The following is a 15,523-nucleotide window of genomic DNA, read 5'->3' on the forward strand; positions in this document are numbered from 1 at the left end:
TCTTCCTTTAATGTTCTTTTTCATTTGTTTTGTCCATGAAGAGTAGACACTTGTTCTTGAAAAAGTTTAGGAAATGGACATTTGAATCTAGGAGAAATACTCATGCATCAGTAAGACCCTGCAGGGTAAAAAGTACTCAAGTCTATGGAACCTTTAAGTCCCCTTACATGTTTTGAATGTGCATGAAGATTCCCCCATTACATAAAATTTGAATAAGATGGCACAACAGCCAAATAATGTAAAACTATTTTTTATTGAAAATACATCTACAAAGTAACGTTTTTCAATCCCCACCGGGTGCCTCTAAATGCAGAGCCAATGAGAGCTCGGAAAAGGGATCTCTCTATAATACCTGATTTCCATAAGAAACAAAGTTAGTGTAAAAAAGATCACATACTCTGTGACACAATTCACTTTTCTCAACTGATGTCATAGAAAGACAGCCATTTATATTAAGTCTTTGCAATGTATTTCCCAATAGAGTTTTAACAATTAAATTGTTACTCCATTCTAAAGTTAACTTTTATACACACATACTGAATACAGTATCTATATAAAAATAACTCTAATTACAAATCAGAAGATGTGTGTGTCTGCATGCTAGGGTTGTATTCTGTTAGCAAAAAAAATCACACGTTTTCACTTTCCAGTTAGAGAATTTTATAGAACGTTGCAGGTTTTAAAGCATTCTTACTGCTCAGGACTCTGAGTTAAATCCTGCTCACCACTCTTGTAAAAGTATTCCCACTTAAACTACTCACATGAACAAGGACTTGTCACTCCTGGAAAAAACAGCCTGTCATGTGGCCCCAAACATGGGAAAAGACCTGCCTTCAACTAGCACACTGACGTTTTCACTTTATAGTTGTTATGTTCTTTCAGAGACAAAAGTTACATGTGTTAATCATGGGAGTTTGGTGAGTAGTGGTTGCAGCAAGGAAATGTCTCTGTTCTGTCTCAAAAACAAACACACCAGCCAAAACCTGGAACTAAACCAAAGTTTTCTGTGCAGAAAAGGCCATTCAGTAAGTGCTGTGCTTTTTTATTCATGCTCCTTCAGTTCCCCATCTCTAACTGCATTATAAACTTTACTCTTTGACTCCTACAATGACACAAGGAGAACAAAGGAAAATAATAAAATTAATATTTTTCATAAAAGGGCTTCATCAGGGAATAATCATGAAGTGGACAAAAAAGCTACAAGATTACTATTAGCTCCCTTTTTTTATTCCTTCTTCCTGTATTCCCTGAAGGAGACCTACAGTATTGCTCTTAAGATCCTTTTTATTATACTTTCAACATTTTAATAAATGTATTTACTATTCTGCAATTTATATTTTTTCTAGTAAGAAGTAACAAAGCACCCATTAGTTTAATTTTCTAAAATAGTATTCTTTATGTTTTAATAGAGATGTTGCTGGTAAACCCACAAAAATTTGGGAACCTCATAATGAGACAGTAAGTTCTGTCTCGCAAGTAGAATAAGGTGTATTTGGCTATTAGACTCACTACTTCTCAATTGAATGACCGAGCCGTTGGCAGACTTCCACTTAAATGCCCCTTCTGTCATGACTTCCAGCAATGCAGTTTCTGCAACACCGAGTCTGAGCCAGAACTCCATCTCCTTAGTTTCTGATCAACTTCTCCCAGGCCTGTAGTGCTTCCTACAAAGTGCTGATGCTCTCAGCTTGTTTTATCATTGCTGACTATTTAGACTATGAGCACACCCACTGTGTATTAAGTATTTTCCAAACACAGATAAAGATACCCTTCTTGCATCAAAGACCAGCCAATCTAGGGCTTAGATCCTGCAAATATTTATGAATATGCATAAGTGTTCACAGGTCAAAGGGAGCAGTAAACATAAGCGCTTGTCAAGATCAGCCCTTGCTAGTGCTTAAGTGTCTTAGTCAGAAGAATTCAACTGAAAAATGATATTTCAGCTCAATCTGGTAAAAGCTCTACTCATGAGTATTTTATGTGAACATCTCTTCCTTATTTTTCTTTCATTTACTGTGACTTTATTCTGCTTCTAGTATAGAATAAGGAAATAACACAGGTGAAAAATGACAGCAGATGAAAGACCACAATCCTGTTAGTTCATATATCTTGGTTCAGTTATCAAGTTAGGAATTGTTGATTGCGTGCTTATTGGTGCTAGGAAATGGCAATAGGTATTTAAAAAAATAAAAATGTTTTTTCAGGTTCTGTTATCTATTTTGTCTTTCCAGCTTATAAAAAAAAAAAAAAAAAAAAGGTCACATTTCTGGAGCTCAGTAACACATACATGGGGACTTTTAGGATTTAATACACACACTTTTTTTTGTATTTTTCATCAGTTAACGCATCTCTCGCAGGACCAGTGTGAAGCCTGTTAATTTTTTAAAGTAGAATGCCAACATACACCTTGGTCACTGCTAATTTGGAATGTTTGTGATTAATTCTTTTTCCGTGCTATCATAAAGGGGAGAAACATGGACTAAATGGACTTGGTGAAAACAAGGTATAAATGGTTGGAGAAGTATGTTTCCCACAATTCTAGTGTTGGATACATGCCTGTTTTATCCTACATCTTGGTTTCACTGTCTAATGGTTTTTCACGCTCATTTTCCTGTGAGATGAGTTGATATGGTTTCTTCATTTCATTCTCTTCTATCACAGAATTACCCATCTCAGCATCTCTGCTCTTCAGTTCATGCCGTGACAAATGTTCAACAATTCCTGCACCAATGGAGTCTCCCAAGACATTGGTAGTGGTACGAAGACGGTCCCTATGAAAAACAGTTGAATTAGTCTATTTTTTCTGACTTTTTCAAGTAATATGGATAGATTTACTATGGTAAAATAGTCTTTGAAAACTATTACTGGATTGTCCAATGCTTTTATGCACATGCATGTATCAGAAATGTCACAGGCATGAATCCTTTTCTATATGAACCAAAAATTGTATCGAAATTCTCATTCTAATGCAACAACATGATCCTTGTTAATATTCCGTAAATAATTCAGGGTGAGATTCATCCATGGCACAGTGGACGTCCTTTCAGCTGAAGCAGTGAGGTAATGCTATTAGTCAAATGGTACCCTGAATATCACTTGTAGCTTATAAAGTTTAGAAAGCCCTCAATTGAGCTGGAGACTTATGGGTTGTAGGAAGGAAGTTAGGGTAAAATAGGATCTAGATAGCTGATGAAATAGCTTATTTTACCATTTTTTTGCTTAAAGTTTGATTTAACCAATGTGATGTCCCTTGAGGCAAAGATCCTGAAACAGGTTCTGGTCTGGCATGTTCCTTCCTTGGCTGGTGAGTTAGCTTAGCAGCTTTGCAAGTATGGGAAAGGTCCCTGGATTCTGACGGTGGCAATGATATTCCAGCACTTCTACCTTGGCTGGGCCTGAAGGAATTCCCCAATCCTTAGGAATACTGCTCAGTTTTCTTTTCTAACATGTACAGGAATGGGAAAATTAAATTGCACTGTCATTCAGCTATATCCACCAATTCTCAGTTCATATTCAGTGGCTGGATAGGGCTAATGGATATTGTTCACTGTATTTATTTTATTTACTCATCTCTTGGGAAGGCACAGAAACTCTCACTGACCTGGAAAGTCAGGAAATTTGGGATAAAGCAGTTCTGAACTGAACACTGGAACCTTTCATGCCTTTTTCACTGTAGGATGCTCATTAGCAACATGCAAACAACAGCATCTTATACTGGAGTGTTATGATTCTTATTTACTGATGTCAGATTCAGGCTGTTTGAAAGCTTTCAGAATAGTTCCTTTGGCTGAGAGGGGTGCTTTGATATTTGTATTTGTTTTGTGTACGATCCTTAATATGCCCCTCATTTCCTTTAGGGTTACAGTGATGAGAAAATATGGTTTTTAAAAAAACAAACACAGACCCAACCCCCTCTAAATTTATAAAACAGTTTCTCACATACAGAGTGAGCCGACTGATTTAAATGATGTGCAGGCTCAGTAATGATTAGAATTTTCCATCAAAATATGGTCTATCTCTTCAATGTGAAATACTCACAAGAACCAATCCACTGCAATGATGAGAGTGATATCATCCGTAGGCAAACCTACAGATGTCAGCACAATGACCATGGTGACCAGTCCGGCCTGAGGAATTCCTGCAGCCCCAATACTGGCAGCTGTAGCTGTGATGCTGTGCCAAAATGAAGGAAAGTGAAGGAAAAAAGTTAGCTTCCAAAAAAATCTTGCTACCTAGTAAACATTTAATGCTTAACTCTTAAGCAAATACAAATGCTAGATGAGGACCAGATATTGATGTTTCAGATTTTTAGCTTCATGTGTTGGAGCAGGACACATCATAAAAGACTGGGTATGTCTCTAATTTTGTAGATATGTCTGAACTCCCTTCCCAGCCCAAGCTTTGTTAAAGTTGGGATCTGCATCCAATCTTAATGCCTAGTCCACATGTTAATAATAGGCCAAACCATGGATCTAAATTTGGACCTGGCTTTGAATTTACTAGTTTGGTCCCATCTCCTTTTTGTTTCATAAATAATCTTTTGCTTCTCTGGAAATATCAAACTTTTAAAGCAGACATGCAATAATTCCACAGCATCTGTCATCCCTACTAGATCCCAAGGCAGGGGTGGGCTATTATTTTGGATGCAGGGCTGCTTACTGAGTTTTGGCAAGCCATTGAGGGCCACGTGACAGGCAGCTGGGACAGATAAATATTAATTTTCTAAATTTTTAGGGGCTCTGTGGGCCAGATAAAATGGCCTGGCAGGCTGCATCCAGCCTGCAGGCTGCATTTTGCCCACCCCTGTCCTAGGGCATTCAATATAAAAAGCAGTTTACAGTATCTGCATTAATTACAGCAAGTTTAATTTAAGGAAGGAGAGCAGATAAGCAGAGCCATGATATGCCATGAGAATCTGAAAGCAGAACTTTGCCTGCTGTGTTGGATATTGAATTAGTATTAGTATTTCAAAGCCATCTTACTAAAGGATCATGTCCACTTTATGGTAACAAAATCTGGTCTGCATGCAAGAAAGGCAGCCTCTGGCTTCTTTACCATTCATTCCATCCAGGAAGAGCACATACACCAACTGAAGATGCTTCCTCAGCCTGAGAAAGCGTATTTAAACCCCAAAGCTTGCTAAGTAGAATTTTTCCAACCATCTGAGTTGGTCTAATAAAAGGTTCTTTGGGTAAATCTGATATCTTGTCTGATGATGTTCTTAGACCGACATGGCTATAACCTACACCCTGTGAGATTTTTTCAGTGAATGTCTGCTCCCCTAATAATGAGCATAGAAGCAGGCTGCTGTGCTGTGCAGTTTGTATATTGTATAAGAAAACAAATCACAGATGAAATAGATGATAATTCACCACACGAAATCAACTACATTGAGCAGAACATAAATCTACCACTCTCACGTGCTGTTGATGACCCTCAAACTCAATGATTATGTTTTCATATTACAATTTTAAAGGCTAACCCACTTGCATGCTTTCCAGGGACTCTTTTATGCTGATACACTGAGAATACAAATCATGTAATAATTGGTTAGCTACTAAGACATAGCTCAGACTCATACTTAGCAGTTGTGGAAGCCATTCTTCAGTCTGTAGTGGGTAAGCTAAGAGGGTGATCAACATAAAGGCACTTTTAATCAAAGCATTCCCAAATGGCTTCTGTACCTGATTGTGATAATCTGCCCAAAGTTCAGATCAAAGTTGTTAACTTGTGCGATGAAAATTGCCGCCAAAGCCTCATACAAAGCTGTGCCATCCATGTTGATTGTAGCACCCACTGGGAGTACAAATCTTGTAACACGCTTATCCACTCCATTATTTTCTTCTAGGCATTTAAATGTAACAGGTAGGGTGGCAGAACTAAAACAAGGAAAAGACATACATATCTAGAAGGCTGCATGTGCATCTATACACAGACAGAGGGAACCACAGCAATGCAGTCTGATCTCTTGTATAACAAAGGACATAGATTTCCTTGAATTAATTTCCATGTCAGCTAGAGCAGTATATTTTTCAGAAACCTAACCAGTCTTAATTTTAACATTTCTAATCATGGTGAATCTGTCAGAGCCACTTGGCAAGTGGAAACAAGGTTCAAATTTCCTCGTTGTTAAACATTTGCAATCCTTTCTCAATTTGAATTTTTCTAACTTCAACTTCTAGCCATTGGATCCTTCTATAACTTTGTCCACTAGATGGAGTGTTCTGTAGTCAAATTACAACACGGCTATAACCTACACCCCTGTTCCCCGTATAGGCACTTGTGGATCAAATATTCCTTAAATTTATCTTTGTTAAACTAAACTTATGAAGGATGGAGGCATGTTTTCAATAAGAGGCATGTTTTTTAATCCTTGTATCATGCTTGTGGCTCTTTCTTAAAACTTCTTCAGTCTGTCAACCTCTTTTTTGAATCGTGGAGCCCAAAACTGAACATGGTATCCCAGTAGTGATTGTATCAGTCCCAAGAATAAAGGTCATATTATAAACCACTTTTAACTTTGTATTTCTCTGCTTGTGCATCCAAGGTTTGCATTAGCCCTTTTGGCCACAGCATCATAGTGGGAGCTCCTATTGAGGTTGTTATTTACCATGAACCCCAGCCCGTTTTCAGAATCTCTGTTTCCCGTAATAAGGTCCCCTTTCTGTGCATATGGTCCATATTCTTTTTTTGTTAGGTATATGAATATACATATGACCATATGGAAAGGCATATATTTGCTTGCATCTAGCTTACCAACCAGTTCAGATTGCTCTATCAGTGACTTGAACACTCCATTATCAGCTACTCCCAAAATGTCTGTGGCATCTGCAAACTTTGTCAGCAAAACCGTTTTTTCTTTCAGATCATTGATAAAATGTTAACATGTGTAAGGCTGAGAACAAATCCCTGTGATACCTCAATAGATATTAACCTTTTCTTTGATGGTTACTGATTTACAGTTACATTTTGAGATCTGCCAGTTAGCCAGTTTTAAACCATATTATGTCTGCTGTTTATCTTGTCATTCTTCTTCATTAAACATAATGTCATGCAATACTTAGTTGAATGCTTTACAGATTCTAATATTTTTACACTGATGTTTTCATCAAACATTAATCTCATCAGAAAAACATACCAAGAAACTTTGCCAAAAATCATTTACCATTTAACCAGATTGATTTGCATTACTTATCTTATTCTCCTTTAATTCTTTATTAAATAAGTCCGGTGTCAGAAGTTCCATTATTTTGCTTGGCACTGATTTTAGGTTGACATGCCTGTAGTAAGCAGGGTTATCCTGTTTACCCTTTTAAAATATTGGCATCATATTAGCTTTCATTTTTTAAAAAAAACTTTCTTCTAGAACTTCTCTACTGTTCCAATATTTACTCCAAAAGTTAGTATTAATGATCCAGAAAGCTCCTCATCCCGTGTTTTAAAAAATTTTAGGTCAGAGTTATCTGAACCTGATGATTTAAAGCTATCCAGATTTAGGAGTGTTTCATCATCATCGTCATCATCATCATCGGAGGTCTTTTACTCAAATAGGTAATAGATATATGTATTGAATGTTCATGTCTTTCTGCACTATTATTAAGTCTATAATTTTCTTCTAGTCGTGCCAATACTATTATAAGAATTTGTATTCTTCTTGATATGTTTGAAGAGTGCTTCTGACTCTCCTAAAGTCTGCTGGCCATAGATTTTTCCTCATGTCCTTTTGCTTCCCAATGCTAATTTTCTACAGTTCCTAGTTTCTGAGTTTTTTTACTTTCTGCCATCTGCTGCTTCTTTCTTTTATAATGGAATAATTCAGAAAAATTCCATGATTTATGGAATCAATAGTATTATAATTTTTATAGCTGCCTTCACATCCTCTCTAGACATGATTATTTTTGGATTAGTGCAGTCTTTTCTTTTAGTTGTGGGACTGTAGGTTTTTTGGACATTTAATAAAATGTTCTTCAACAGTTATCAATTATTATTCATATTTCTCCCAACAAATTTGGCCTTCTAATTGTATTCAGCTTTGTGAAATTGACATTTTAAAAATGCCAAGTATTTATATTTTATTCTGTTTGCAGAATTACACATAATTAAGTCACGATCACTGGCATCTAGACTGCTACTTCTGTGATTTGTCAAGATGCTTTAGCGCAGAAATCTCCCACATGTACACTTTGAGTCAGAAAATGCTCTTGTAATTGCTAAAAAAAATTATTGATGAACATTTTAGTACTGGCAATATGATTTCTTATGAGTATGTCACTCAGACTGACATTTGCCAGGATAACAACTTTCTTTCCCCCCCAAAATATAGAATAATTTTCTCTGAGAGCCTTTTTGTGTTCTAGTATGATTTGGTAGTTTGTTGCTGACAGCAAAAAGTAACTTATCTTCTGTAGCTGTCAGAACATAGGTCCACAAGCACTAAGATTGTCAATAATTTAGAAGCAGGTAGTGCCAATTTTGACAGAGTGCCACAATTTTTGTTATCTTCACCTATTCAGTCTTTCCTGAATAGGTTATAACCATTGACTTTTTTAACCTTCCAGTAGCATAAATCTTTCCTTCAGGTTTCAGTAAAACCAACTAAATGGATTCATGCTTATAAATGGACAATTTACGGTCTTCTTGTTTATTAACCCAGCCCCTAGTATTGATATACTGTAATTAAAGATCTTTTTTATCTTTGTGTCCTTTGTATCTTGATTACTTTTGTTCTCAACTTCTTGATTTTTCTACTGTGTTTTCTCATGTATTCCCACTTTTCACCTTCATTTCACCTTTTCACTAAACTATAAGATTATCTTTAAATCCAAACCTATAATGATGAAGAACTCTTCTTCTGAAGCCATCCAAATTGTATAACTCCCTCTCCTCCTATGAAGGTGCATCAATATACCACAAAATGAAGACCTATTTTATACTTCTAGCCAGTGATTCACTTTCAGAATATTCTGCTCCCCAGAAAGGATCTCTAAGAAAGCTCCTGAGAGATTCTTCCTATTCAACATCCTTCCAAGTCATCTTGAGCTGTCTTTAAATTCAAACCAGTAATGGCACCCATTGTGTGGTATTAGTGCCAATATGCATGCTTACTGTTGGATACTTGCTTGCTGACTGGAAAAACCTGTACCCTTTTAGAGTCGTGTTGTTTCTGGGTTCCCAAAATAAAGTACACTATCCTGTTGTCTTCCGGTCCCTTGAACAAAATTATTTCCATTCTATTTTGTATATGATCCCACTGAAGGAGGATTGTCTGGCTTCCATGAATGATCGGAATTACTTTGTATTTTTCTTATAGGTTGAGCAGCCAGGCCCAAGTGTCTCCTGTATGCCTCTCCAGTCCACTCAGCCACCCGGATTGTCAGAGCTCTTTCTCTGTTTCTTCACTAAAGAAGTGGTCATGATTATAAACAGTTAGCTGTGTGGAATTTCTTCTGGTCTTCTGTTCCCTGGTAGTCACAACTGGTCCAGTCTTGCATACCGTCAAACCCTGTTGTTTTGCCTCTAGTGAGGAAGAAGTACCAAGCCTTCTCACTGATTCTTCTTGGTTGCCCAAGAACTACTTGGTCTCCCTGGTGCTTCCTAGTCTCTGTATTTGTTGTTCCAATCCAAAATCTTTTTTTCAACTTATCCACTAACTTTCAGTTCCTGTGTACAAAGTCCCTTCTCACTCCATGCAGGAATAAAATCATGGCACATTTATTTCAGGTTACAGCTCAGGTCTGCTGCTGGTCTCCATATTGATCATTGCACTTCACTTACAAATAAAGCCTTTCAGACTCCCTTTCTAAATTTCTTTCCAAACTTCTCTGATTACTTATTTCTCTCTCTTGTTTGAATACTCACTAGTTCATCTATCAACAGAATAAGCCTTGATGCTCAACTCCACCTCCTCACTGCTCAGTGACTTCAAAAACTGATACTAATGAAATCCTAGTGGTATTACTTAGGTTCATGCCCGTAGACCTGTGCCAACAGGGCTGTTTAGGGGCCATGGACCATTTATGAGCTCTTCACAGAAAACAATCAATGTGGAAAGTAAGCAAACAAATAGATCAATCAAACATATTTAGTAAAAATTGTATGCTTACTAGAAAGCATAGACCTGAATAAGGTGTGTCCAAATGCTTGTGACAATGAATTCATTCAGTTATGCCAGCATATGTTTTTTATCATGACAATAGTATATTTTATTTGTTAACATACTTTATTCTAATTGGGTACTATTTTTAAATTTATGATCATGGTAAGTACAAAAGTAAATGCTTCCAATGATACCTGTACATTTCTTTGAGACAACCCCCACTTTTTTAAGTGTCTTCTGTCATTTGCATAAGCTAAGGGCCCTGTCAGTGATGTCAATGGGAGTTTTTCACCTGAAGTGTGACTACAAAATTGGAAAATGTCAGATTTTATTATTATTGAGTCTTAAAAGTATCTTCTTATTGTACCTTGAAGATGTTCCCAAAGCTGTAATCAGTGCCTGAAGCAATCCTCCAATAAATACCCAAGGGTTTTTACGGGTGATCAGGAAGTAGAGCAGTGGTAAAACAATAATTGCATGAATGAGCAAACCAATGATAACTGTTACAGTGTACATGGCAAGTTGTCCACCAATTACACCCATGTCTTCCATCTCAACAATTTTTCCAGCAATCAAGAAGAGGATACCAAGCGGAGCATACCTATAAACAAGTAAGCAAATAAACGTTGTGCTGAACAAATTGAAATCTAACTTCAATCCCTCCCCCCACCTTTTTTTTTTTTTTTTTATACAAAGCTTTATACATATTAGCAACCATAACCATCCTAGATTGGCCTCAGTTCAAGATTCTGGCCTGTGGCAAGTCAACTTGGTTGCTGCCATATTTACTCAGCTCTGCTGGGTTAGGGGTCAGCTAAGGGAAAGTCAAGAGGAATGGTGGTAATTCTCCAAGTTGATGAATGCCTGATGGAGCCCTGTTTCCTATTTAAAACCTAGTTTAGCCAATTCTTTAGTAATTTTTTACATAGGCGAAAGCCCATGTAATACATGGGCTACTCCTTTGCCACCTGCCTCTAAATATTGGGTAGATGGCTGAGAAAAGGGGGCATAGTAATGGAGTGTTTAGGTTTGGCTAGTCCCAGACAAGTTCAGGTAATAAGTAGTTAGACAAAGGGTAGAGAGAGCATTTTGAAGGCTATTTTTTGTTGAGGACTGAGTGCAGCATTTCAAAGATACCTTAAACTACTTTTTCTTAGTTGTGCCAGACACAATTCAGCTACACTTGAGAATTTAGCCTTGAACATATGAATCTAAGATCTACAGAAAGATGACTGCTGTTGCAGCTGGACTTTTTTCTGTTGTATTATAACTTGGTGTGGGGAACTTCTGTGGAAAGCAGGATTGCTAAAGTACCTCTCCTAATATGTATGTCCTAACATTATGAAAACAATGCCAGTGGACACTAAAGACTATATTTATCTATTAGTAATGATGGCAATGGAAAATATTTATCTGCAGCAAGAACTAGAAAATATTAAAATATTTAGATTCTTAGGGTAAACTAACAGTGTAGAGAACTATGATCTTTAGAGGTATAGATTTTAAAGCTAGAAAGAACAATTAGGATCTTCCGGTCTGACTTATTGCCCAACACAGACCCTTGATATCCAGCATATACTGTCAACAAAACAGCAACACTTAGCATAATAATAGAGCATTTGGCAGACATAAAACACTTACCACATGATTAGAGCTACCAATCTCATGATAGCTTCATTAAGGCTATCAAAGAAGTCCTTTAATGGCTGCCCTTGCTCCTTCATGCTCCCAATCACCAATCCAAAGCTTATTGAAAAAACCACCAGTCCGAGTGCATTCACTCCATTTACAGATCCTGGAACAGGGATAATCTCCTCCTTTATTCGAGTTAGGGTTTCCATTGCCTCTGAGACGTTGCTGATTACAGAAGCCATAGTGGAGGTTTCATTGTGTGGAATTGCTACTTGAAATTCTCTCTTATCATAGTTTGTTTTGAACTAAAAAAAGAAAAGAAAAAAAGGAAAGATGGGAAACAGTAAATTGTGGCAAATAATGGTAAAGATATTTATGTATTAAGTCTTCTGTGATCCTATTCTCATTATTATGTTTCTGATGCCCATATTTGTGGTCATGTTTTTATAAAATATGTAGTAAGAAGATAAACTCTGACATCATCAGCACAAACTCGGGTTACTCTGGGAGTAGGGATTTATAGTGTGCCAGCTGCTTTGCAGTAATTGCCTGTGTGTACGAACTTAGTCTACTCTAACAGTTAAGTTGTAGTTTACCCTTCAGTGAAAAATGTATAATTTTACACTTTTGTGCCTACCTGCTGAAAATGGCTATCAGGCCCAAGGAGTTCAGTATGATCAGTAATAGTCCCAACTACTGCAAAACTCTGGAAGTATTTAAGTTAATTGAATGCAAAGCCAGCATACTTATGGTGGAGTGCGGGTGGCCTGAGTACTAGAAAGCCAACATGCAGACAAGACTCCAGCTGGTCTGAGTTCCTCTTAGATGCCATACATTAGACCATACTTTTGATGTACTGTCAAAGAGTATTTTCTGCAACTATTTCAGGCTTTAGGGTGGGTTCTGATCTGCCAGTAGAAGTTGTGTTAAAAATGTATTAACAGTTTTTTGGACAAGGAGGTATTTGAATCCTCAAGCGTGCCAGACGTGTTAGGCAGTGGTTCCCAAACCTTATCCAGCTGCATTCCCATCTACAGTCAGAGCTCGTTTTGCATGACCCCACACAATTACTGTTAGGCATGTCCGTACGGTTAGCAGCATGGAACTCGGGAACAGTCTCTGTGCTTCCAAGCACTTCCTGGAGGGAGCTAACCTGGGGCAGCCTATTTTTTAAATAAGTTGCTTTGGTTGAGCTATCACTTACAGCAAAGTGATGGCAGATGTCGGGACTGTTATTGCAGAGCTAGGAAGATGGGGTAAATCCCTGTTTTCTGTTAATTTTTGCAAAATGAACTGTCCCTATGACTGCAATTTCCCCACCATAAGGGGAAGCTAAATGGGGGAAGCTTAGGCCTGTTTCACTTGGAGGGAAGCTGCCTTGATTTAGCTTTCAAAGCAGGTAACAGAAGGACATGGGGCAGTTATGATGTAGCAGCTGATGTACGGCAAGTTCCCGCCTCTTGATAAGGGCACAGAATCTGTGCATTTACTTAATTCACTGGGAATAAGGTTTTACCACAGCTACAACAAGTTTGTGTGCCTGCAGCTAATTGTAGGCTTGGGGGAATTCAGGACTTTGTGATAATCGTTAGGGCAAAGCTTCAGTCCCTGATTCAATTCAGCGGAGATTTGGCCTGATTCAGTGGCCAAATCTCCGAATCTGAATCGAATCAGAGGACCCTTTAATTTCCCTGTTTTGAATAGGAACCGTCCGAATCGATTTGGAAAGATTCGGACATAGACACATAAATTTTTTTTTACATACCTCTAGGTAGCAGGCGGCTCAAGAATGGTGGGACTCATGGAGTGTCCCACAGGAGCACGGGGGGTCCCCAGCACACTCCCTGGCAGCCCCGGAAGTGGACTGGAAGTACTTTGGATCCACTCCCTGATTCGCCGCCAAGCATGTGCGCCCCCCCCTTCCCTTCCTGTGGGACGCCTCCATCTGTCCCAGCATTGCAGCATTCAAGAGCCACACTGGTACCTTGAAGTATGTAGAAAAAACATTTAAAGCTGTGCCTATGTCTGAATTGCTGATTCTCTGAATCAGCATCGGATCTTTAGATTTGGATTTGGCCAAATTGAATCAAGGACAGTGATCTGAATCAACTATTCGAATCACTGTCCCTGGTTCGGGTCGAATGCAAATTGACTAGGGCCTGCTCTGGACTAAAATTTTTTTAGCCCTGCAATACTGGACTAACATTTTTCTTAATTTCTAGTATTTCTCATATTCTGTTACAACAGTGGGAAATATTTGATTCTGTATTACTTAGTAGTGTTTTTTCAAGGTATGAAATATGGAAGAGTTCTAGGACCTAAAATACAGATACCCTTTTGCTGTTCCAACCTTATGTCAGGTATTAGGAGCTGGCACAGAGTTATGAAGTTTTTCTGCTGACTCGCCTTGCTGGATGAAACATATGTTCATTTAGCTTCAAAGCAGACTGTGAAAGTGTTTGAGTGGATATGAAGGGGATTTCTTAGATCATGGAAATGAAGGAAAAAGAGAGTGCAGGCTAAAACTTATACTTTGTTGTTGTTTTGGGTACTGGCACAAGTTCATTCAATGATGTGACAGTTGTGCTTCCTGCTAAACCACATGTGCATGGCAGGATGCATGATTTTGGGATCAGAGATCAAATCTCAATCAGACCATTATTACTTGGCAGTGTGGCAAGGTAAACCACATGTTGGGTAAGGGGGAACCCTGCAGCTCCCTGTGCCCTGACATGCTGGACCAGCTGATGAACTCTCCTTCACTCAGCACCCTGAAAACCATGGGGCGCAGCCATGCAGGACTGCACTCCACAGCTGTCAGCCTACCAACACAGAGGGAGCTGTCAACCAAGCCCTGCCAGCAGCAGGCTGAATAGTGTGGCTCTCCTGATTCGGGTTCATTTAGAGGCACAATGCAAACCAGCAACATAAACATTACACACATTTTGTGGAATATATTTGTGGCTCATTTCCCATTTTTTCAAGCTATTAATTGCCTGAACATGTGGCTGGGTTACTATTTATGTTGTAATGAACAGGTTAATTGCACATGTCCACTGTGGGCCTCAGTTGATGGGGAATATTTATCCTCTAGTCAATGAGCTTTTTGGGTGAAGAATAGGAAGGGAATGCCACCTACTTAGAGTTAGTGGCAGGATGGAACAGGTACCTTGGAAAGAAATAATAAATGTTGGTGCCATTTATCTGGGAGTTGTAGCAGCAGCAATAGCTTTGTAAGGAACTGCTCCAAGGTTTCCTTAACCTAAATGTAAGGCCCAGGCTGCCAATAAACCCCAGCCCTTCCTGGCCTAACTTGGGAATCAGTGGTTAATCATTTCCAGTAAGGCAGTTGTTATATATCAGTAAGAGAAGTCCTCAGTTATCTTTGAGTGGAGAGAGGTAGTTAGGTGGGTTAGTCTGAATTAAGGGAGAAGGTAGGATGGCACCTTATAGACTCACTCATTCAGAAAGGCATAAGCTTTCATAGACTACAGCCTGCTTCATCCGAGGCTACGCATCTGTAGTCTACAAAAGCTCATGCCTCTCAGTTAATCTATAAGGTGCAACCATGCCCTGCCTTCTGCCTAGTTTATCTTTGTGGGCCCTTTATCTGAAAGGAAAGGTAGGAGCAATCTCTTCTAATGTGAGTAAAGATGATTCTACAACTGACAGTGTTAAACCTAACCCAGATTTCAGTCAATACAAACATGTTTTGACATTGCACTGTCTGATTCTGCAAGTCTTTAGTTTTTTTAGTTAATTTTTCAATGGGTCTACTTGACTAAATAAAGACTG

General features: G+C 38.4%; 1 protein-coding gene across 1 annotated transcript in view; it reads right to left on the reverse strand.

Annotated features, from left to right (window-relative positions):
- Positions 1 to 234: 234 nt before the first annotated feature.
- The window catches only part of SLC1A3 (solute carrier family 1 member 3), a 110,781-nt gene continuing 95,492 nt past the window's right edge, over positions 235 to 15,523 (reverse strand). The window contains exons 6-10 of the mRNA XM_059725219.1: positions 11,738 to 12,033; positions 10,464 to 10,697; positions 5,685 to 5,879; positions 4,039 to 4,173; positions 235 to 2,771 (exon numbers count right to left, since the gene is read on the reverse strand). Of these exons, the coding sequence (XP_059581202.1) occupies positions 2,567 to 2,771; positions 4,039 to 4,173; positions 5,685 to 5,879; positions 10,464 to 10,697; positions 11,738 to 12,033 (1,065 nt within the window). The 3' untranslated portion in view covers positions 235 to 2,566. The remainder of the gene's footprint in view (positions 2,772 to 4,038; positions 4,174 to 5,684; positions 5,880 to 10,463; positions 10,698 to 11,737; positions 12,034 to 15,523) is intronic.

Source organism: Alligator mississippiensis, chromosome 3 (genome assembly GCF_030867095.1).
Source record: "Alligator mississippiensis isolate rAllMis1 chromosome 3, rAllMis1, whole genome shotgun sequence".
NCBI classification, from domain to species: Eukaryota; Metazoa; Chordata; order Crocodylia; family Alligatoridae; genus Alligator; species Alligator mississippiensis.